Source organism: Vespula pensylvanica, chromosome 21, assembly GCF_014466175.1.
Source record: "Vespula pensylvanica isolate Volc-1 chromosome 21, ASM1446617v1, whole genome shotgun sequence".
Taxonomy (NCBI): Eukaryota; Metazoa; Arthropoda; class Insecta; order Hymenoptera; family Vespidae; genus Vespula; species Vespula pensylvanica.
In genome coordinates, this window is record NC_057705.1 from 2,553,564 (window position 1) to 2,578,563 (window position 25,000).

General features: G+C 30.8%; 2 protein-coding genes across 5 annotated transcripts in view; both read left to right on the plus strand.

Annotated features, from left to right (window-relative positions):
- LOC122636289 (probable WRKY transcription factor protein 1) overlaps positions 1–3,692 on the plus strand; it is a 15,081-nt gene extending 11,389 nt beyond the window's left edge. The window contains exon 2 of the mRNA XM_043827352.1: positions 2,213–3,692. Within this exon, the coding sequence (XP_043683287.1) occupies positions 2,213–2,272 (60 nt within the window). The 3' untranslated portion in view covers positions 2,273–3,692. The remainder of the gene's footprint in view (positions 1–2,212) is intronic.
- LOC122636288 (puratrophin-1-like) overlaps positions 1–25,000 on the plus strand; it is a 346,508-nt gene that overhangs the window by 319,449 nt on the left and 2,059 nt on the right. For all 4 annotated transcript variants that reach the window (XM_043827348.1, XM_043827349.1, XM_043827350.1 and 1 more), the window contains 7 exons: positions 21,016–21,463; positions 22,470–22,722; positions 23,163–23,238; positions 23,378–23,551; positions 23,908–24,279; positions 24,398–24,541; positions 24,735–24,948. In XM_043827348.1, coding sequence (XP_043683283.1) covers positions 21,016–21,463; positions 22,470–22,722; positions 23,163–23,238; positions 23,378–23,551; positions 23,908–24,279; positions 24,398–24,541; positions 24,735–24,948 — 1,681 coding nt within the window. The remainder of the gene's footprint in view (positions 1–21,015; positions 21,464–22,469; positions 22,723–23,162; positions 23,239–23,377; positions 23,552–23,907; positions 24,280–24,397; positions 24,542–24,734; positions 24,949–25,000) is intronic.

Below are 25,000 nucleotides of genomic sequence, written 5' to 3' on the forward strand. Positions count from 1 at the left end.
ATTCCTTTCTAAGGTACACCATCACACAAGCGTGCCTTCGAAGAAAGTAAAAGCGGATTCGCTGCTTTGCACGAATGGCGAAAGACGTCCCGTGCGCGCGCGCTTCTTTTGCCGTTATATTTTTAGCGTCATGGCTGGTCAACATTCTCCTGATCTTCTTCTTCTTCTTCTTCTTCTTCTTCTTCTTCTTCTTCTTCTCATCCCTTTTCTTTACTTTCCTTTCCTTTCCTTTCTTTTCCTTTCCTTTTTATCCTTTCTCTTTTTCTCTCCCTGTTTTCTCTCCCTTTTCCATGAACTCTTCTCAAGTGTTTCACCGCGACAGCTGCTACAAAATCGCTAAAGATCAACTAAGATCGTACTTTCGTTAAACGAATCACTATGCTATTTCAAGGTGACGTTTGTTATACTCTCTCGTCGAATCTCGTCGCTTTCTCTAGCGCCACATTGATTAACATCCAACTCGAAATGGCGCCAGACTTCGATGCAATCAACGAAATTCCGCCGGAAGGAGAAATGAAAATATTTACGCGTCTTCTCTTTCTCTTTCTATCACTTTATCACTCTATCACTCTATCACTCTCTCTCTCTTTCTCTCTCTCTTTCTCTCTCTTTCTCTCTCTTTCTCTGTCTCTCTTTCTTTCTCTTTTTTTTCTCTCTTCCATCACTTCCTATCGCTTCTCTTTCTCTTTCTTTTTCTTTCTTAAATTTCACTATTTATGAAGGATCAATTGTATATTAAACACTTTTTTTTTGTCATCGTTATTCTCTCGTATACGTGTGAAAATAAAAGATGAAGTTAGAATTATGCTACGGGCTTGTTTTTCAATTGGTATTGTAGAAAATTTGATACTCTTTTTATTTTTAATTTTTAATTATTCCTGTGAATATATATATATATATATATATGCTTATATAAATAAAACTAAATAAAATTTGATACTTTTTTTATTTGTAACTTTTAATTATTTCTATGAATATATATATATATATATATATATATACGTATATGCTTATATAAATAAAACTAAGAAGATATATTTACGTAATAACATTATAAAATTACATAATTTTTTATATTATTATTACACATAATTATACATAATTATGAGATAAGATATATTCTTCTACAACTTTTTCTTTTTGCTCTCTCTTTTTCTTTTTTTCATTTTATTGATCCATGTCGATTCAGTCTCAAAGATTCGTCAACATCACTATCTCTGAAGTCGACTCGGCAAATGAGGTTAATCTCGTTGCAGTAATCAGGTAGGAATGCGGTACGAACGGCGGATTGCGGTTGAATCTAAGCGGTTTCTTGTTAATTCGTCTTAAGAATGATGACGAGCCGTGAGTGTAAATCTATACGGTTATAACGGTCTGTCGGTAATAATCACATTTGATTATTACGAATCGAAATATAGTCGACATTTACTATATTTCAATTAGAAACGTTTTAACATTGTTATAAATATGTTAGATACGTGTGAACACATTTTTACACGACTTCTTACGTCGAACATAATCGGAGAAAAACTAAAAGAAAAGAAAAGAAAAAAAAAAAAAAAACAAGAAGAAAGAGAGAAAAAAACAAACAAAGAAAAAACAGAAACGATAGATACGATTTGCATTTACAAAAATTCATTTAACGCGAACAAACTCGGCTCGTATTATTGCATAACGCATAATCGCATAGAATTCTGGTTATCCTTCGAAACAATCTGAACGGTGCAATCGAGTTGGCCTTTCGCTTTCATCCCCGTGAATATGGTAACCGAAGAATATGTTAGTCGGTCGATTTTGTCTCTAATTAACGATAGAGAGAAAGAGAGAGAGAGAGACAGAGAGAAAGAGACATACCACATAGCAATCATGTTACACGATTTTCAACATAACTTCCATTAAAATAATAAATTGTCAATCACAGATTTCACGCCATCTCTTAAGAAAAATTAAATAGAAGATTTTATGATGTACACCATGAAATCTTTTTTTTTTACATATATATCATATTTAATACTCGTAAATTGAATCTCATCGATATAGTGTAAAGCAAGTAAGTAATTCTTAACATAAAAATTTGAATAATGTGATTGGAAGAATAAGAAAGAGAAAGATAGATAGATAGATAGAGAGAGAGAGAGAGAGAGAGAGAGAGAGAGAGAGAGAATAAAAGAAATAAAATTAATATTTAATGAAAAACATGTTTCTCTTTTAGCGATGTATGGGTTACGTAAACGCTTATATGATCTCTCGATTATCAACAATTCGTCCGTGATAATGAATGCACGTTCAGCTCGACCATATTATGTGCACGTCTGGATGCACGAGGGGAACGTTAATATGTGGAACAATGCTTGTATAGATTTGTATCATCGAAAGGTGTAAAGAGAACAAACCGCAGCGTTCTTTTTCTTCTTCCTCTTTTCTTATTTTTATTGTTTATTTATCAATTTTTTCCAATCGGTAAAAAAGGTCACGGTCGCTCAAGATTTACAAAATAATCAATCATTGAACAATTCGATCTGTCTAAGCGTAAAAGTATACGTAATAAGAGCGTATTTAAAAAGAGGAAGTAAAGAAGAAAAAGACGAAGGAGAAGACGAGGAGAAGTTACTGGAAAGGTACAAAAATAAATAAAAAAAAAAAAAGACGAAAGAAAGAAAATAGAGAGAAAAGATGAAGAGGAAGAAAGAAAGAAGGAAAGAAAGAAAGAAAGAAAGAAAGAAAGAATAAGAATATTCAGAAACGACTATCTACGTGACGAAGTTCAAGATGGAAGCTTTTCGACGTTGAAAGATTATTTCATTCCCAATGTTTTTGAAAATAACAACGCGTACTCTCCTGTCAGTGATATTCTCGAAAAGGACAAAGAAACGATATCGGTATTCCGAAGACGAAGTCGAAGGCCTCCGGTGATCACGTGAGTTGGTTTTCGAATATACCGTTAAAATCGCTTGAGAAGATGGTAGAAGCCGAGTAAACTCGAGATGCTGCCAGTTACTTTGGTGATTAACGAGAGAATGCAGTTGGTTTTCCGTTGGATACCATAACTCTAAGGGTTCCTTGCCTCCTTTTACTATATTTCTTCCTTCCTTATTTCCTTTTTAATTTATTAACGAATTACATTCGTTATATTGGTTGCTCGTCAACTTTATGACCGACGCATCCGCCAGCTCAGAAGTTTTGATATTTTCAATTTTTTGTTCATTTCAACTTGATATATAGATATATAAAGTTTACGATGTTAACATATGATAGATCGAAATAAAAGATAGAAGATATCAAATGTTACGATTTGTTACATTCAACTAACAATAGATCGAGTCTAGCAAAGCACTTCCTATTTCCTTGATGATTATGATCGAAATCATTTATTCACTTAGCATTTGCTTTAGACGAGCATATTTATACTTACTACGCTAACGATAATCACAATTAACAGGTAACGTTATACACAGATATACTTATATGTACGAGTACATATGTGAATATTAATATGTGAGAACGATAACGGAGCGAATATTATTTTGTTTTTTTTAACATATGTAGGAAATTCCATCCCATAGGTGTGGTCACGTCTTGTAACTATTCTCGATTTTATATTGGACATCCTTCAGAGACATGATTCGCACGTAATATTATACATTCCATATGATTACCTTTGATTCTAGAATGCACCTATATTTCTTTTTTTTCCTCCTGATTTTTTTTTTTTTTTTTTTTTTTTTTAACAACGAGAAGAAAAAACGAAGGAAAAAAGAAAGAAAGAAGTGTTACATTGAACCGACTGACAATGAGTTTGACTTTCGATGTTCGACGGGTTTGTATCGATCGCTTTTATCTTTAATAATCCTTTCTCGATCATGATCTCGATCGGTCGGAACGATTGCTTACGTAAATCATAAACATCCGTCTCGCCTTTGTATTGTGAGAATCATCGTTCTGTAAGTCGAAGCATGGAAGCGAATAATTGTCCGATATTAACCACCAACCCTGACGCATCGAACCATTCGAACGACTATTTGAATGACAATGCATCGACAACCGGGACGTTCATTTAATTCGCTTGCCGTGCATATTTCGATATGTCGGGTTACGTCGATACTTCGAGAAATCGAATTAGTAGAGACTTTCGGACGTTTATGGGTATGTTTTCGACGTTCGTCCGATTTATCGTCGAATATGGAGTATGGGACATTTAAAAATAATTAACTTTCTATGTATATATATATATATCATTATCAAAAATATAATTTTTTATTAAAAAATAAGTGCTATAACCCGATGAACAATTTATCGATGAATATACATATAGGTTGAGCCATTTAAATGTTTAGAAAGAATACTAAATATATAAATATATATATAAAATGTTAACTATTTTAATTGCACATACATATACATGTATATAATGTAAATTTCCTAAATTGCATATATATATATATATATATATATGTATCATTTTTAAAATTATAGTTTTTCACTAAAAAATAGATATAATTAATGATTATCGAATATACAAAGTATTTCGTAGAGGTGTTGTATATATTACACATATTATGTTAAAAACTATATAAAAAATCATACATATAATATGTTAAAAATTATAATCCTTTCTTTTAAAATTATAATGAAATAAAAACATCTAGCTGTTCCTATTGAAACGATTATACTATTTTCTACTAATATTACGATTTCTCTTACATTCCTTTATCACGAGCTATATACATACATACATACATACATACATACATACATACATACATATATATATACTATTTGTGATTCTGTCATTTAAACATTATGTCATACCTATCTTAGTATTGTATATAACTAGAATTTTTCTTTCCTATTTATCTTTCCTTTTTTCCTCCTCTTTCCTTTTTCATATTTACATTTACAATTCACAAACACGTCGTAACACTTTTACCAATCCCCTATTCGCGTAGCTCACGTAAGAGACGATCGTCTCCTTAGGAACATTTTATATTTTCCCTAGTAATGACACGGTGGGGTAAAGGGAGGGGTACATTTTCGCAAGTGGCACGTAATGACAGTTCTGGTGTAAGCGTAACGCGATCAGAATGAAATAACCGAGTCTTATACACTGATATTATTAGGGCCGTAATATTGCAATACACTATGCCGGTGTATTAATATTCCTGTAATAACGCAACACACGATGTACACAACGTGAACCGCCTGAAGGATATACCGTGTCAGGGTATACCATATACAAACGTATCTCGATGATAATATATTCTTGATCGTATAATGAGAAAGACAGAGAAAGAAAGAAAGAAAGAAAGAAAGAGAGAGAGAGAGAGAAAGAGAGGGGGATTCCTAAGTCTTTAGGAGAAAGTTCAAATGCCAGTATACGGACTCTTTTTCATTCTAAGGAATAATAATATCCTATCCTATCCTATCCTATCCTGTGTCGTCCTTTAATTTAACTTCGATTACTTCATTTCACGTAACAACTATCAAGAAAGTTCTCTCGAACGAAACGAAACGGATAGAAGATTTTATGTTAGATATACTTTTCTATCCCTTTTACGCGAGTAGAGGGTATGAGAAGCGGAAGATGGGTTCGAGGAGGGGAAGGTAATCTTTGAAATAATTTGAGAACGTTGGGGGGTCTTCTCTTTATGTCGAGATTCTCTCTCTCTCTCTCTCTCTCTCTCTCTCTCTCTCTCTTTCTCTCTCTCTCTCTCTCTCTCTCTCTCGTTCTTTCTCGGTATGAGTGAAAGAGAAGTAAACAGGATGCCATCTTTAAAATCCTTTTAAGCAAGGTAAATAAACTCTGGAGTCTCGACTAAGAATAAGGTAGTAGAGTGCAGTAGAGTTTTCTCTTTCTCTTTCTTTCTTTCTTTCTTTCTTTCTTTCTTTCTTTCTTTCTTTCTTTCTTTCTTTCTTTCTATAGTCACGTGGGATCGAAACTGGAGCGCAGTAGTGCACGATGGAACGCCTATGGCGGTCTTTCTAGAGGCACATGTATCTCCGAGCGGTTAAACTCGAAGAAGAGAGAAAGGCGAACGACTTATCGACAGACTTAGTATATATATATATATATATATATATATATATATATATATATACCTTTGTATGTATGTATGTGAATACTAGCTGCAGTAAGTAACGATTAGACACGGTTGCATTTAGAAAAATGTGTTGGAAAAGTATATCCATTATCGAAAAGAACTATGACGACGACATCGACGACAATGACATCGACAACGACGACGACGACGACGACGACGACGACGAGGTTTGCTTGGCAAGACGAAGTCACGGGTAATACCGTATCGAAAGACCGAGCTAAAGTGTAACTAGCATTATTGGCGTTGCCTTGCATTCCAAGTTGTTGCGTAATTGTCTGACGGAACGTAGTAGTAGCTGGCTTCGTTCCTTCGGTTACTTCTTTAGATGGAAAGGTACACTCTAACGTGCTTCTCCTTTCGCGAGAACCTCTCGATTTCTATTCGTCCATTTTTGTTTTTTTTATTTCTTTTCTTTTTTCTCTTTTTCTTATTTCTTTTTTATTAGTATCGTTTCTTTTTTATTTCTTCGAATTTCATCGAACTAAGTTGGCTTTCCTTGTACGAGTCCGAAACTGTCTTCTCGGTTTTTTCTTTTTTTATTTTCTTACCTTTTTATTATTTCTTTATCGTTGTTATTCTTTTTTTGTTTCTCTTTTTTTTTTTTTATCTTCGTTCGTCATAGTGTTAAGTGTTGACCGGCGTAAGGGTACTTGGAAAATTTTTTCTATGGTTACAAAATTATAACGACACATTGTAGATTTAATGGTCGTCTGAAATAAATCTTGTCTTAATCCGTCGGTCGACATTTTGAAACGATTTGACTTTACGATTTTTTGTAGACTTGCACAGTTTTTTTAGACGTCTTGTAGAGCAGGTATGAAAAAGAAATGGTCAGCTTTATCTCGGTTACGGAAAAGATTTTTGTTTCTATGGTTCCAGACTTATGAGACACTCTGTAGGTCGGATACGAAATAAATCTCGTCTTTACCTGCGTCTATCGATACTTTGAAAAGATTTTTCTTTACGGTTCTAGATTTAAACGACCTTGTAGATTCAGTATGAAACGAAATGGTCGCTTTATCTGTGACACGATACTGGAAAAAAATTGTTCTATCTATGGTTTTAAACTCGTGAGACATCCCATAGATCGACTACGATATAAATGTCATTTTTATCAACCTATCTACAATTTTTCAAACAATTTCTTTCTTTCTCTATTGTTTCTATTTAATCAGAGATCTATTATAAATCGAATATGAAATGAATTTCGTTTTTATTTTTAATGATCATTCGATATTTTTCGTTGATATTAAACTTATCGAACACTCTTTAGATCGGATATGAAAGGGACAAGGATCGAAACACATACATACATACATACATACATACTTAAGTATACTTTCGATTTCACGTTCGATTCGATCTAAATATTTTCTTAACTGTGAAATGTCTCATTTGTAATTATAGTTGTCCACTATTTTAATATTCAATTTATTGTTTAATCGTACGAATACGATGTCGATTTATATAAACTTTTTTCTTTTTTTTTTTTTTAATCATAAGAACTGGATTGTTTCGTTGAAATTAGGACGCAAGAAAGTAGGAAACTCTGTTAGGAGGTGATCTATCGCGTATCTCATAATTAAACATCGGCTATTAAATGTATAAACGAGGTAACATCGGCACGCACGCACGATATCGTGATGGTGCCGTTAAAATTTTATTATAGATCATTATAACGTGGAAAGTCGTATCTTGTTCTTAACGTTCCAATTATTAATCCTATCCGTTGAAAATCTAAAATGATTATGAACATATGGGACGAGATAATGATATTAAAGTTATTTATTCACAAAAATTCTTCAATAAAAGTATACTTCCCTTTTATCTTCTCTTCTTTCTGACGAGATTATTTAAATATTTTCAATAGCTATACTTATGATTTTTTATATTGGGAATAGTTTTTGTGACTATGAATTATTGTTGTTAAATTATTTATGCATGTTAAATATAAATGCATCTTTTGGTGAAATTATAATACATCGATGCATGATATTTACATGCGTTTGATATTTTAATTTTTCGTTAAATTAAAAAAAAAAGAAAAAAAAAGAAAAAAGAAAAATGAAAAAGGGATCTATAATAACATGTTTTAATATTTAACAGTTGGTACGATATTACTTTCTCGAAACAAATATATTTTTTTGACGGAATTATAAAACATCAATGCATGATAATTACATACGTTCGATATTACAAAATTTTTCATTAAATCGCATTTAAAGAAGACAAATTTTATTATAATGACTCATTTCTCCTTCGATAATTAATATCCAGTATAATATTATTTTCTTCAAGACGAATTAAAAAAGAAAATCATGCATTTTAATGATTATTCTTATTTCAAATACCTTCTTACGATTCTACATTCGCTAGTTCAAATTTCTTCGAGTGTTACGATCGCAAAACTCGTAAATGATTTACAGACCAGCTTGTTAACTAATTGTAAGCTTCGTAAATAAAACCATAGAAAGAAAAGAAAACAAGAAACGTACGTCGAGATGTTACCTATAAAAAATCAAGGGTTCATGCACCCTTCTTCTCCTCCTTCCCCTTCTACTTCTCGGAAATTCATTTCTTTCTTCTTTCATATACTCTTGTAGTTAAGTGCGTAGCGAGACGACGATATAAATTATATGGGTGCAAATGGATGTGAATTACAGCTAGCCCTTCTTTCACGGTTTAATCGTTACCTAGTACACCACGTAGTTAGGTGTACAGTACATGCATAAGTTTGATTTTCCAATGGTAGTACTCAAACGTGATGGTGCTCGTCATAAAAGCAACCGAGGGAGCACATGGGCAGCTTGGCATCGCTTATGTTCCTTCCAATGAAAGACCACACCGTGAAAATCAATCTGAACCGTTACTATACTCGAGTTTCGTTGACGTAAACGATCAGTGATTTGTCGCGTTGCACCTGGTTAACTTCATCGAGTCATACTTTTGGATCGGATTTCGTAAATACTTAGAAAAATTCTTTAGCGAGATAATTGCGTTCTATAGAAAAATATAAAACAAATGAAACAAAAATATCGTGATAATGACAATAATGATAATAATCAAAATAAAAGTAATAATAACAAAGAAATAAATAGAAGTATACTAAAACTCGTTTGTTAAAGCGTATTTGCACTCCAATGAATTTTTTATTTTTTTATTTTTTTATTTTTTTTTTTTTTTGAGGAAGGTACGTTCCAACCGGAAACTATAAATTTTCGCATTAAAGAAACGTAACGTTGGGCGCCTCGTAAGTTTTTTGACTTACGAACAACACTGTGCTCTCTCTCTCTCTCTCTCTCTCTCTCTCTCTCTCTCTCTCTCTCTTTCTCTCTTTTACTTTCTCTCTCTTTTTCTCTGAACATTAAACACACTTAGCTCGGTAGAGCGACAGATGCGAGAGACCTTTTATGTCACATCGCGCCGCCAAAATGGGCATTGTGGTATTCTACGTTTCGTTATGAATAGTAGACATTTCCGAGGGTTGCAATGAAAGAGGCAGTATGGACCACAGAGACCGTTGCTGATTATTGTTCGCGGTTTTACGTACAGAAATTCTACCGAGAGAAATAAAACGAGAATATTCGTTCCTTTTTTTTTCTCTCTGTCCTTGTTTTCTCAGTTTTTTCTTTTCTCCTTTTTATTTACTTATTTATTTATTTATTTTTTTGAGATAAAAATTATGTTGGGCTTTCTTTGATAATATATCGTTTCATATACATATACACTGTACATATGTGTACATAACGGGTGAATCATCTAACAATGATCAATTGTTTGTTATAAAGAGAGAAAAAGAAATTTCTAATAAAAAAATATGTTCGATTAGATAGAGTTGATATAACGAGGGTTAAAATTGTATGATCAAAGATTATAGCTCCAAGAATATGGTGGTCTTTGATCTTTTTTTTTTTTTTAATGGAATCTGATCTATTTGCATAAAAGTTGTAATGCAGATTGAAATTTCAAACATAAAATTTCGTCTATCGTGATTATTATGATTAAAATTATCGACGATTATAATTTGTAATGTAAGTACAAGTTTATTTATGATACTACTTGTTAAATGTATTCAATCATACATAAAAAAAAATAAATTTCATTCAATATAAAGGAGAATATTATAAACTTTAATATGTTGTAAACATTTTAAAATATGTTCTTCTTTTCGATTGATTTTATTTTTCGAGATACATCATATAAATTTGATATAATTCTTATTAATCACTTGTAACGTTATTATAATATAAAAATAATAATGAAATATAAATAAAATAAGAGATTCAGCTGATTTATATGCATGTATATGTATTTATAGGAAGGAGAAAAAATGTATAAGTTATAGCAAATCATCATAGATAATAAGAACGTTTCTAAGATGGTACTCTTCTCTTTCAGAGAAAGTCTCAATTCGTTAGAACTGAAAGAAATTTAATATTATAATATTATCATCGTTGTAAATTGTATTATGTCGTAAAAAAACAAATTACACGTATACACACGAAACAGTTTAAATCAAAATTAATATGGAAGTTTAGATTTTAATTATACAATTAAAATTATATAATTAAAATTAAAATAAATATGAAATCGAATATTTACAAAATACATTATATATATATATATATATATATATATATATTTGAAAAATTACTTTATTCAATGATTTATTCGATAAATAAGATAATTGTTTTCATTCAACAAGTCGCGTGATTAATAAAAAACTAACGGGAATATGGTATTTAAAAAGATATTTGTAACTGATCGTAAAAAGTGACATTTTAGTAATTTCTAACAAAATATGCTCGCATGATATATACATAATAACAGTGGGGGACTTACGCAGAGGCAATGAAGACGATCGTTTCGGGTCCCGTAAAACACGAGCCCTCACACGACGGTGGTATAAATTTATATCATAGTGTAAATTTTATATTACAGAATAATTTAACATCTGCTGAACATTTTTATTTATATATTTCTGAATATATAATCAATTTTGGAAAATATATTGAATACATCATTATTCGCACGAACAATTGAATCGAAAAAATATATCAATATTGTGCATAATTGATTTATATATATATATATATATATATATATATATATATATTTTATATATATATAATTTTCTTTTTTTTTTTGTTTTGGTATTTTGTATTTTCATCCTATATTTTTATACATTATATTATCGTTATTTTTTTATAATATCATTATTATTCTTATTATTATTTTCGAAAAATTTTTAACGCTTCGGACTTGCATAATATATACGTTGTATAATGTATATGATATATTTATTAAAGAAAGAAAAAAAAGAGAGAAAAGTTAAGAACGAATCATCATAGACAATAAAAAACGTTCTACAAGATAGTAAACTTATTTTTTATTCTTTTTTTTTTCTAACACAAGTTATCGTTCTCATTAGTCAAACGATTTTATAAAACAACTTTCTAAAGTATCCAATAGGCCATTCGATCTCTCGAATCACTTGATCGTATATGTTCGAGGAATCGATTAAACACGCGATCGTGTGTAATCGATGCCCGTCTAAGTTTAATGTTTTCTCTCCGAACGCATCGCATCCTTCTATACTCTTTCTTTCATCTCTTTCTAAATATATACCGAAAGAAAAAAGAGAGAGAGAGAGAGAGAGAAATAGATATATAGATAGAAAGAGAGAGGGAGAAAGAGAGAAAGAGAAATAAATAAATAAACACTTTTATATATATATATAATATAAATATATAAATATATATCTATATGTATATGTATATATATAAAGAGAGAGAGAGAGAGAGAGGAAAATAGATATATAGATAGATAGAAAATATATATATATATATATAAAGAGAAAGAAAGAGAGGAAGATAGATATATAGATAAATGAAAAGAGAGAGAAAGAAGAATAGATATATAGGTAGAAAGAAAGAAAGAGAGAGAAGAATATATAAGCAATAAAGGTACACGTACGACGTACGAAACGACACTTGCATTGCGTGCTAAGGAACATAAATAATATCCGATGTGTTACAGAGAGTCTCTTTCTAGCTAACAGGCTCTAGTACGAACCGAACTCGGATATGACTATGCCGTCCCATACTGTAAAAGAGAGGAAGCATGAAAAAGAGAAGAGTAGAGGAAAGAGAGAGAGAGAAAGAGAAAGAAAGAGAGGGAGCGAATGAGAAGGGTGAACTCTCCTCATCTTCCTATCTTCCTCCTTCGCATCCGCTTTCGCACTTGCGAACCGTTCATAAATCACGATTTATATACGTTTCAACATATGATCCCGGTCTCGTAAAAACAATTTTTCCTTCTTAAGCGTTAAGTCTCAAGGTCAGAGAGAGAGAGAGAGAGAGAGAGAGAGAGAGAGAGAGAGAGAAATGAAAATACAAAAAAAAATAAAAGAATTGAAACAAGGAACGAAAGACGAAGCTAAAAAGAAAAGAAAAGAGAAAAAGAGAAGCAGCAAATTATAATAGGCTTGCTTTCTTGCATATTCATTATCTCTCGTTTTTATCTTTCATCGTAACACCCTTAAGCGTCGTTAGGATTATTAAATGTATTTTTAAATGTATCGTTAGGGTCGTTAAAATTAACGTTTTGAAGTATATTGAGATCTTTTTATGTTCTCGCCTGACTAAAAAGTGTTTAAGTCAATCAACGGATGTTGGATAATAACAGATAATTAATTTATATATATATATATATTTTTTTTTTGTAATTAAGTTATATATTCTTTTTCTAATCGAACGATTTACGACATAATGAATTCGGATTAATTGCAAGTTAGAATGGTTATATAGAATTAACAAAAGAGAAAGGATATGTTTATATGCGATAATGATAATGGGAGAATATTCGGTAATGGGTGAAAGTTTATTAGCTCGATTATATTTTTCTAATATCATAACGATATACTATTCTATAATGAATTAGGATTAAATTCATTTTAAATGTTCCCCGTTAAAATGTAAATTATTTCGTTTTTCGTGTGAGAGAATTTTAATTATATCTTATTAACAAACTATAATGAATTGAGATTAAATGTGCATTTTAAACATGTCGTTAGAATTAACGAAGGAGAGACAGAGAGAAAGAGAGAGAGAGAGTGAGAGAGAGAAAGAGAGAGAGAGAGAGAGAGGGAGAGAGATTTATCTCACCTGAAAATGGATAATATTTAATCGTACGAGAGAATTTATTGGTCAATTTAATTATACTTTTCTAACAAATCGATTCATTATAATAAATTAGGATTAACAGCATCTTAAGTATGTCGTTAAAATTAACGAATGAGAGATAGAGTGAGAAAGAGAAAGAGAAAGCAAGGTTTATACTTACGCAAAAATGAATAATATTTGGTCGTACAAGATTTGCATTATAATGAATTAAAATTAAGTGCATTTTAAATACGTTGTTAAAAAGACTGTCCGAGCGAACGAGAGCAAGTGAAAGAGAGAAAGAGAGAGAGAGAGAGAGAGAGGGAGATAAAGAGGTTCGTTTGATGTGAAAAATGTACTATATTCGGCCATGCAAGGAAACGTAATTATAAAACTTAATTATATTTTCCTCTCATAATGAATATTCAATGTCAAAGTATTTTATCGTAACAAAGGGATCTCACTGGCGATCTTAGTTCGGAGTAAATCACGACTGATTAATATCGTAAAAAGTTTCATTATCCATCGCTCGAACGGATTTCACATTTTTAACATGTTAATTTAAGAATCTCTTTACACCCATGATATTTTTCATAAAGTACTTCTTTCTTTCTTTCTCTCTCTCTCTCTCTCTCTCTCTTTTTCTCGTCTTGTCAGAATTTCTTCGAGCTTCGACCTTAAAAGGTCTTCTAACCCGACGACTGTATGGCTATACGGTTAAGTTTCGCAACGATTAAAGTGAATCTTCGTCAGCGACGAGCTCCGAGCTAGATATACAAGAGTGGTAAAGAAAGAGTGGGAGAGCAAAAGAGAAAGAAAGAGAAAGAAAGAGTCAGATAGAGAGAAAGAGAACAAGAGAAAGAAAAAGACAGAGAAAGAGTTACATCGCCGTCGGGTAGAGAACGATAAACGATGGAAAGGATTTATTCGACCTTTGCGGTCTTGGAATGCAATCTTTCGAGACACTTAACCGTACGTGCTTTCGAGGACTACAGATTTCACGAGCTACCAGTACCTGTTTTCCTCGCGAACAATTTTTTACAATCCCTCTTGTCCGTGCCATGTCGCTGCCTTGTAAGAGGTTCACCAGCATCAGCAGCAATATCAAAAGCAATGGTAACGGCAACAACAACTACTACCGTGCATGAGGGAAAGTGAAAGTGAATGGAGAGGCGAGAGGAAAAGCAAAGAAATTACATTGACTTTCATTCGGATCTTTCTCAAATTCTAATATTTATCGATATTCTGATATTTATTATAACGTCGTTAAAACGTTATCGATATGTTTCTTCGAAACTCTATGTAGATATATGGGAAGTATAGAATGGGTATATGATTTTTATTGATTTCGTTTATTAAACGAATGGGTTTCAAGTTTTCAAGCGTATTTTCTTGATTTTTATTATCTTTTTTTTTTTAATATTTATATATATATATATATTATATGTATATATTATTTTTAATTTTATATATATTAGATTTTATATATATTATGTTTTATATATATATATATATATTACTTTTAATTTTAATTATTTATATACATACACATATACATGCAATATATAATCGTTTCGATATCGATTGATTATTAATTTGTAGTATCATTTTAACGTCACTTTCTTCTACGTACATTTTGTTATTCGATCGTATGATAAATCGATTAAATCTCACAACTTAATAACGAAATAGCAGCTTGAGAGTAATTTTTTTCGTGTTTCGAGTCACGATCAATTTAAACGAGATTTTTAACGATCCTCTATATTTTAACGAAAGTCGAGTAACACGAACATAATTCAGGGTCGTTGATATTAAAATGGTTTTTTTTTTATTCTTTTCTTAAAATTCTTACGACGTGCAGATTTGTTTCTTCAATTAAAAATCGTGTTTGCCAAGAAGGCTACCACCTACTTGTGTCTCTGTGTATTACATGTGTAACATATATATATATACGATACGATTTAATTGATCGCATATGTGTTTATGTAAGACGTAACAGATTATTTCGTATTTTTATTTTTCGAGTCGAACGAACGAATCGTACGCGATAAAAAATGATGCTTAACAAATCTTCGATCTCTGTTGCTTGTACGTTAGACCTCGATAAGTAACGTTTAAATAAATAACGTTAACATAAAATATATTTCTATTTGACTTTCTTTAATCTTTTTTAACTTAAAAAAAAGAAAAAAAGAAATTATTACGGGATAGATAAGCAAAGATATTGAGCGAATATTCGAGAAATGATTTCCTTAATTCGCTCCTCGATCATTGTACCCTCGATGGATTCGAATTATTCTATTTGCGAGAGAACCAGCTTCTTTATCTTTTCAGAGCAAGGAGTTTGAATGTAGTACAAAGATATCGAAGGAGATAAATATGTATTAGAAGAATTTTACATCAAACCGGCTGCTCGCGTTCTTGGTAGCAGTTAAAACGAATATTGACCTTTTTCTTCTTATTGAAAATATTTAGTTATATTGTAATAATAATTAAAAATAATAATAAATAAAAATAATTATAATAATATAATAACAATAATAATATCAACAATGATGATGATGATAGTGTAGTAATGATAATAATTATAATAATAATTATTATATTATAATAATCGTTATAATAACATTATGATAATGATAAAAAAGAATATATCCAACGAGTCTATAACAAAAAATGAATATAAACTTGGTCACAGACCCGTAACTTTTATTATTCCACCGAAATTAAATAATTTGGAGAAAAAGAAATCTAAACAAATAATCACATAATTCAATAAATGCATAAATTAAAAAAGAAAAAAAATAAAGACACAAAGATATCGAAGAAAATATGAAAAATACCCTACGTTAAAAAGTTCCTTCACGTTCTCTAATCGTTTATTGACCCGACTTTCATTCCAAACGATCAGCTTTATAATAATAATAATAATAATAATAATAATAATAATAATAATAATAATAATAATAAGAATAAGAATAATAATAAAATATAAAATATACGGAACTTGTGTGCTTGCAATACATTCCAATGTGGTCGACAACCTGTCGCTTGAGTTAAATGTAGAAATTATGGCGGTGCCTTTAATCGTCGATAATGGGAAAGTCTAGGTGGTTCTTCGTCTATCCTCACTCGATCCAGTCTAACCGGGAAAAACCATTTAGAATCGGACAAAATGTATTATACCAGTTTTCTAACACAAGCAAACAACCAACCAACCAACCAACCAACCAACCAACCAACCAACCAACCAACCAACCAACCAACCATCGTCGTCCTTCTATCTTCGTCGTTCTCGATGATCGTTAAATATTCAGGAAAGTGTTTGCCACCAATACCGGTCGTACACGCGCGACCGGTCTGTTGAAGTAAAAAAAAAAAAAAAAAGAAAAAGAAAAAGAAAAGGAAAAAACAGAAACACAAAAAAGTAAAGAATATGTTGCCACACCAAGACGAAAGACCGACGATGAACGTTCGTTAACGAACGATTCGATTAACGTTTAATTAACGAGTAAGCAACGACCGACGTGCTCTCTTGTTTATGAACATTTTTATTTACCTAACCTATACCTAATCTAAATGAAAATTTCATCGCTATAAATCTAAAAATCTATTCGCGTAAGATAGACGAGTATTGGTGGAAAATTAGATCGATTTAATCTTTGAAAAATCTCTTCTTATTTATTCCGCGTTTGTCAGAGATAACGATAACGAATTACGATTATTCGTCTCTGATAAAATCATTGGCTATTAATTACATCCTAGGAGATTAACTATTTCTCTTTCTCTATCTCTCTTTCTGTTTGTCTCAAACTAGAGATTTATACTTTTTATCTTTTAAGATCTTCTATTTCCGTGTTAGTTATGGCGTTGTTAGTTACAAGTTAGAACAATTTCGTTAGTTCGTCGTTCGTGAATATCGTTATATTAAACGATAAATAATTATACATTGTATTCTTTATCGTATAATAAAAAGAAAATGAATTTTGATACGATTTAAAGTTAAATGTTATATCGTCTGGAGATTACACGTCGTCTTCTTTTCTACGAATCTTTTGGCTTAGATCCACGAGTACTATTAATATCGTGACGTTGAAAATAAATCGTTTTAACGATTATCAAGAACAAGTTGAAAACTTTGATTGACGTATTCCACTTAATCAAACGTTCTATACAGATAACTCTCTCTCTCTCTCTCTCTATATATATATATATATATATATATATATATATATATATATGTATGTATGCATGTTTATATGTACGATGAAAATACAATTATTATTAAACAATATAATAAAACGTTAACTAGATCGAAAGTTTTAATAATGCATACGCCAATACTATCGAAAAAGAAAATTATATCGTGTCGAATGATTGAATTTATCGTTCGTAAGTTAACGTTGATTTATCGTAGGTTTTATTATGTATTGAATTTCGTATTCGGTTCGATGGAAATGCGTAGTTTGTCTTCAGAGAAAGGGATGATTTCCTCTCACCAGTATTTGTCCTCTCCCTTTACTTCCCCTCCCGCTCAAACCCCAATCCCAATTCCCATTTTAATGAAAATTGTAATTCAGAAAAATACATCACGTCCCTCGTATATAACGTTCTCATAAGTCACCCTGTAACTATGATAATCCATTTCACGAACGATCATTTGTTTCGATTTCATCGATCGATTCTTTTGACGTATGTACCTACACAAATATATAATGAAAAGTTCGAGATAGGAGAGAATTTTATTTGTAGAATAATTATTTTGAAACTAAAACGATTGATTTACACGTGTGTATTTTAATTAAATAATTAAATTTGAATATGATCTATTAAAAAATTACAATTTCAATTTTTCTTCGTTTTATTGTTTCTTTTTTTTTATAAATGACATATATATATATATATTTTTTTTTTTTTTAAGTATGGACACATATGTTAGACGTGAAATGGATAGAGGTTAGATCTTTCATATCGCGTTAATTAAAGAACGTAATTACATATAATTGATCGATGAAACATTCCAATAGAGGAAAGAGAAACGTAACTTGGCACGTGGCCTAACTACAATCGCTACTTACATACCTCCCTCGGGCTTCACGGTGAAAAGAGGAAAGAAATACTTACATACTTATTTCTTAAGGCTTAAGGCGGTAAAACCTAAGGAGAAAGAGATAGAGAGAGAAAGGGAGAAAAAAATAGATAGAGAGAAAGAGGAGAGAGAGAGAGAAAGAGAACGTATCACGTACTTACACGTGGAAAAGACAAATACGAAAGATGTACTCGAATCGATCCGGTAAATGGGACTCGATGAAGAATAAACGACGGGATTATACAAAAAAGAAAGTACGTGCATTGTCCGATCGAATATAATTTTATTTAGATTTTAATCGAGCATGATTCTGTTTATGCAAGAGTTAATGTTTCAAACGAGATATAAATTTTAAACGTCGTTAATATTATTTTATTTTATTTTGTTTCGTTTTATTTTATTTCAATGATTAAATGATCGAAATTCTTTGTTTTTAAGGGAATACATATACGAAGAAATTTGTCTGTATATGTAAATTTTGATTTGTTTTTATTACTTTCTTTTATTAACTAAATATATTATATCAAATTACGTTTTTCACTATTTTATTTTCTCTCTCTATACTTGGCCCAAATTCTACAATCTTTTATATAAAAAGAAAAGAAAAAAGAATTGTCGATTGTCGAGGATTAATGTCAAGAAGCTACAACAAAAAATAATATTAAAATTATTTCCTATATAACACTATAAATACTTGAGAGAATTCAATTCGAATAAAAATCCTATGAATACAAATTATTTACGGATAATTATCTACCAAGGATACAATACTAAATTCAACAAAAAAATATCATAATCCTATATCGTATATCGAACTATAACAAAAGATGATGGTATACACTATAAGCTTCCTTCTGTATATAAGATTTCTTTCTCTCTCTCTCTCTCTCTTTCTCTCTCTATCTCTCTTAAAGAATTCACTCTAACATGATTGTTTTGAAAACATGAAGACAATCGATCGACCGTATCTATTTTATGAGTAAAGATATATATATATATATATATATATATACATATATACCACTCTTATTTCGTCACGGATACTCGATCGAAATTGTTCACGTTCTGGATCTCTGAATTCAGGATAGACTACTACTCGTCCGTGGCCAAGAGGATTTCACGCTCGCGCAAGCACGCACCGTGAACACATACACATATACACACACACACACAAATATATATATATATATATACTATGAAAAGACTACGATATGTTTTCTGTAAACGTTCTTATGTGTCCCGCCCTCCTACGTGCGTTTCTCGACAATGATGTCTATACGTTGCACGGATAAACCACGTTTCTCCCTTCCCCTTCTTCATCCCTTCCTCCATCCTTCATCCACTCTATCCTCCTTTCTCCTTCGTTTCTTCTTTCCTTTCTTCCCTATCGTTCCTTCTTTCCTTCCTTTACTCCTCCCTTCCTTCCCTCCCTCGTCACGACGTTATTTACTTCCATATGTCGATTTATGGCCTCTCCCTGTCGAGGGCGGTATGCTTCTGCTATGTGCACGCACGGCAGGGGGTTCTCTTTCACAGAGAAACCGAAAGACAGCAAATGAAAATCCCCTCTATCGCGTTTTTCATCGATAAACTAAATATTTCGTTACCGGTTAATAATCTATTTTCTCGATCTATTGAAAATTTAATACTCGAACCTTTACTGTTACGTTTTATTCTGTTATTTTGATTTATTAGGATTCATATTTTTAATAGAATTATTTTTCTTCCGTCGAAATTATTGTTATATTATTGTAATAATATTATATTGATTATGACGAATATAATAATATTGTATTTATATGATATAGGAAAGTAAATGTTATATTATTTGAAATTGAACTATGTGTGTGTGTGTGTGTGTGTGTGTGTGTGTGTATGTGTAAATATTTGTTTTATTCCGAGAATATTTTATTATTGTGATTTATTACGATTTATATTATTAATCGTAGAATTATTTTTCTTCTGTCGAAATTATTATTGTATGATTATGACGAATATAATAATATTGTATTTATATAATATAGGAATAGTATTACTTGATACTGAACTATACATACATATATATATATATATATATATATATATATGTAAACATGATGTAACATAGTATAGATACTATGTTACATAGTATATTTTATTCTGTAATATCTTTTCAATTCTCGTAATTTTGTTACTTTAGAAAATTATTCGATAAAGAAATTACAAATAATATAGTCGAGATAATACTATATAATAATAAAGACACATATATAATATGTATATACGTGTCTTATATTACATATTATTGTCGTTTCAAAGTTACAGACGCACTCTTCTAAATAATATATTTAAAAATGTATAAATTACTACTTCATATTCCTACATCAATGTTCTCTTATTTCTACGTGATATTAATCCTTCTTTTTTTTTTTTTTTTTTTAACAAAACAAAAAGAAAAAGAAAACCAATATTGAACAACGACGTCAATTTCATTGGATCGTCATAAGATGAGAAGTAAAAGAAAAGAAAAAAAGAAAAAATTAAATATAAAAAGCAGCGATGATTATATATAACGATGTCGACGATGTATTATATTATCGAGAATCATTTTTCGATATTTATTTAACTTTCTCATTTCTCTTTATTTTATTTGATATTTATTTTTGTTCGTTTGATTTATTTTCAGAGACACATCGACAAAGGAAGCGACCTCGCAGAGGCGGCGAGTGCGAGCGGACTCCGTGAACTCGCTCGATCCTTGAAACAACATCTTCGAGGATTTGGTTCCAGGTTGGAGGATCGACGCGAGTATCTCGAGGATACGTCGAGATGCTGTCTATTGCAGGACCGTGCTTACGAGTGGGCGCAGGAGGCTCGCGTGGCCGCCGAAAGGAGATCCCAACAATTTCTAATGGCGAGGCCACCACTCCCACCGGAACATTTCAACGAGATGATGGCGCTCGCTGAAAAGCTCGGTAACGAGATACTTCTTGAACAATGTCGCATAGCTAGGAATAAGTGTGCGGAAGCTCTCGAAATTGCTAGGACTTCTTCGGCACCTGGCTCACCAGCCAGAAGAAGATCCTTTGCCACTTCGGATTCTTCGACATCGTGGGACGATAGTTTGACGAAGAGTAAGTTGTAATTTATTTAGTTTTTCTTTTATTTATTTTCTTTTATTTATTTGTTTTTTTTTTTTTTTTTAGTTTTTCTATTATTTATTTTCTTTGGTTTATTCATTTCTTTTTCTTTTTCTTTTTTTCTTTTTTCATTATCGATATCTTCGACAACGATGATAATTTTTCGGATATTGTCTAAAAGCTTTCCTGAAAGTTTAAAGAGAGGAATGATATTTGAATCGAGAAAAATGAAAAGAAAATTGAAAAGAAAATTGAAGTGTGACTATTAAATAAAAACAAAAAGAAAAAAAAAAAGAAAGAAAGGAAGAAGTTAGAAAAAAGAACAACAAGAATTTATAAAGAAAGTAAAAATGTACAAGTTTCGTACGAATGTAGAAATATAAAACTAGAAAAGATTATCATTATTAATATTTTGTTTGATTATCGAAGAAAAAATTTCACGAAAATATTTGAATAAAAAATTTAACACTGTGTTTAATATTCATTATCATCGATCAAACGTTATTAATGATACATCAAACTTTCCGGTATTTATTATTTCACGTTACGCATGAATTTTTCATTAATCGTAAAAGATATGTTCGATAATATTTAAAAATAAATCGATATCATCGATATTTTTGAAATCGATTTATACTTGGTATTGTAAAAGAAAAAAAGGAAAAAAATGAAAAAATTAAGAAAGAAACAGTTGAGTTTTATAAATAAAAAAAAAATGGATTAACAATAATTGATCGTTCGTTATTGTTTTATATATCGTATTAATTCATTTCTCTTAAAGAAATATTATTAGATATAAAAATAGAATTAGATAGAATTGAATATAATATTAATATTACTAATAATTATTATCTATTAATAATATTAATAGATATTAGATAGAGATATTATTAATATCATAAGAATTATTAATTTATTATATTAATTTATTAATTTATTATTATAACTTATTAATAAGAAATATTATTAGAATATTAGATTAATAGAAAATTGTTTTTAGGGACTTCATGGGACGATAGTGATAGCACCGCATCTTACGCATGTCCGATGGAAAGTGTTGGATCCGGTGGAAGCGGAGGTCGGCCAGTATTGGACAACATAGCTGAACTTTGGGAAAGTGCCGAACAACTTCTCGATTGTTCACCACCAAGAACACCACCGAGAAGTCCAGCACCACGAAGATTGGTCAAACCTCCTGTTAATTCGCATCTTCATAGGGCGGCTAGTATAGCACCCGGAATGAAAGCAAAAAAGTATGATATTATATTCTTCCATCTTTCTCGTACACATTAATTTTTCTTTCTTTCTTTTTTTATTCTTTTATTTTCTTTCTTTTTACATTCGTTGCATCAACTTTGATAAAATACGAATCATTCGTATAATCGATCGTTTACACGTACCCTTATATCAAGTAAGAAAATATCTATAATTAAAGAGGTTGAAAATTGTCCGTAAAAAAGAAAAAATATATATATATATACACATGTATAATAAACTTTGATCCCTTCGTTGATGAATTTTCTTTTTTCTTTTTTTTTTTTTTTTTTTTTTTTACTTTCTCTTATTTTCCACGAATTCATCAACGTGTACGGGATATCCATTCCCGTAATTCCTTTCAACCGCAATTTCAATTACGCGGTCATAACGAGCCATTACGCTCACGATGTCCTTAATAAAGAATTTCACCTTGCAGAACGATACTTCTTATAATGAGAGAGATGATACAAACCGAACGAGACTATGTGAAGTCGTTGGAGTATATAATAGAGGTATAATTATTACAGAAATACTATATAACTATATATAATTGTTAACTTTTTTATTATTTCAATTCTTATTCTTAAAACGATATTCTTTTCTTATTTTTCTTTTTTTTTTTGTTCTTTTTTGTGTGTTCGATCATCGAAGAATTACATACCGGAACTAGTGCGAGAGGATATACCTCAGGCATTGAGAGGTCAAAGAAATGTGATCTTTGGTAACGTTGAGAAGATCTATGAATTTCATAGTCAACATTTTCTACGGGAGTTAGAACAATGTGAACAATCGCCAATGCTCGTGGGACAATGCTTCCTAAGACACGTAAGTATCTTTCTCTTTAGAAAAATATAATTAGACGATAAAAGAGAGAGAGAGAGAGAGAGAGAGAGAGAGAGAGAGAGAGAGAGAGAGAGAAAAGAAAATATCTTTTTAAGAAAAATAAAAATAAGAATAAAGTAAAAAGTAAGAATAAGTAAAAGTAAAAAAATAAATGAATATGAAAATAAAAAATAGAAGATCAAGAAATAAAAAAGTAAAGAATTAAGAAACAAAAGTAAATAAAAGAATTCAGAAGAAAGGAAAAAAGAAATAAACGTTAAGAATAAAAATGAAAAGAATGAAAATCTCTTGTAAAAAATTCTTATGTAAGAAAATAAAAGATCTTTTTTGTTATTTAGGAAAAGAAATTCTATCTCTATGCTTTATACAACAAGAACAAACCAAATTCGGACTCGTTAATGGCCGAATATGGTACGACGTTTTTCAAGCAGAAACAAATGGAATTAGGAGATAAGATGGATCTTGCGAGTTATCTGTTAAAGCCAGTCCAACGAATGGGAAAATATGCGTTGTTGCTTCAACAATTGGTAAAAGCTGGGACGGATCTATCCGAACAAATGTCTGGTAAAGATGAAAAAGAAGAAAAAGAGGATGGCGTTAAACCGGTAGTGGAGGGGGAAGCTGATTTAAGGGCTGCCGAACAGATGGTACGGTTCCAACTTAGGCATGGAAATGACCTCCTGGCTATGGACTCCCTCCGAGATTGCGACGTACGTTGAATGTTACATGCAATATAAAAAAAAAAAAAAGAAATTATAAAAAATAACAAAAAGGATTTATCTTTCCATTGAATCTCTTGTGTTAAATTATACGATCGATTTTCGATAGGTAAACGTAAAAGAGCAAGGCAGGTTATTACGGCAAAATGAATTCTTGGTTTGGCAAGGCAAAGGAAAGAAGTGTCTTCGTCAAGTTTTCCTCTTTGAAGATTTAATACTTTTCAGCAAAGCTAGAAGATTTCCCGATAGAAAGGTATGAAAACGAACAAGAAAATTATAACAAATAATATATTGATGATATTAAAAATTTATTTTTCGTTAATCCTTGAGATCGAATTTTTATAAATATATATATATATATATATATATATATATATATATATGTATGTGTATATATATAAATAATTTATAATTTAAAAAATTTAATAATAAATTTTCTATCACAGAACCTTGATATATACATCTACAAACACAGCATCAAAACGACGGATATTGGTTTAACCGCAGTTATCGCGGATTCACCAACTAAATTCGAAATTTGGTTCCGCAAGAGGAAGCCCGGGGATACTTATACGTTGCAATGCGCAAGCGAGGAGATAAAAAAAGCTTGGACCGAGGAATTGAGCAATCTTCTTTGGAAGCAGGCGCTTCGAAACAGAGGTGACAATCCGCATTTAGATTTCTGTGGATTACAAAATACGAATGACACCTC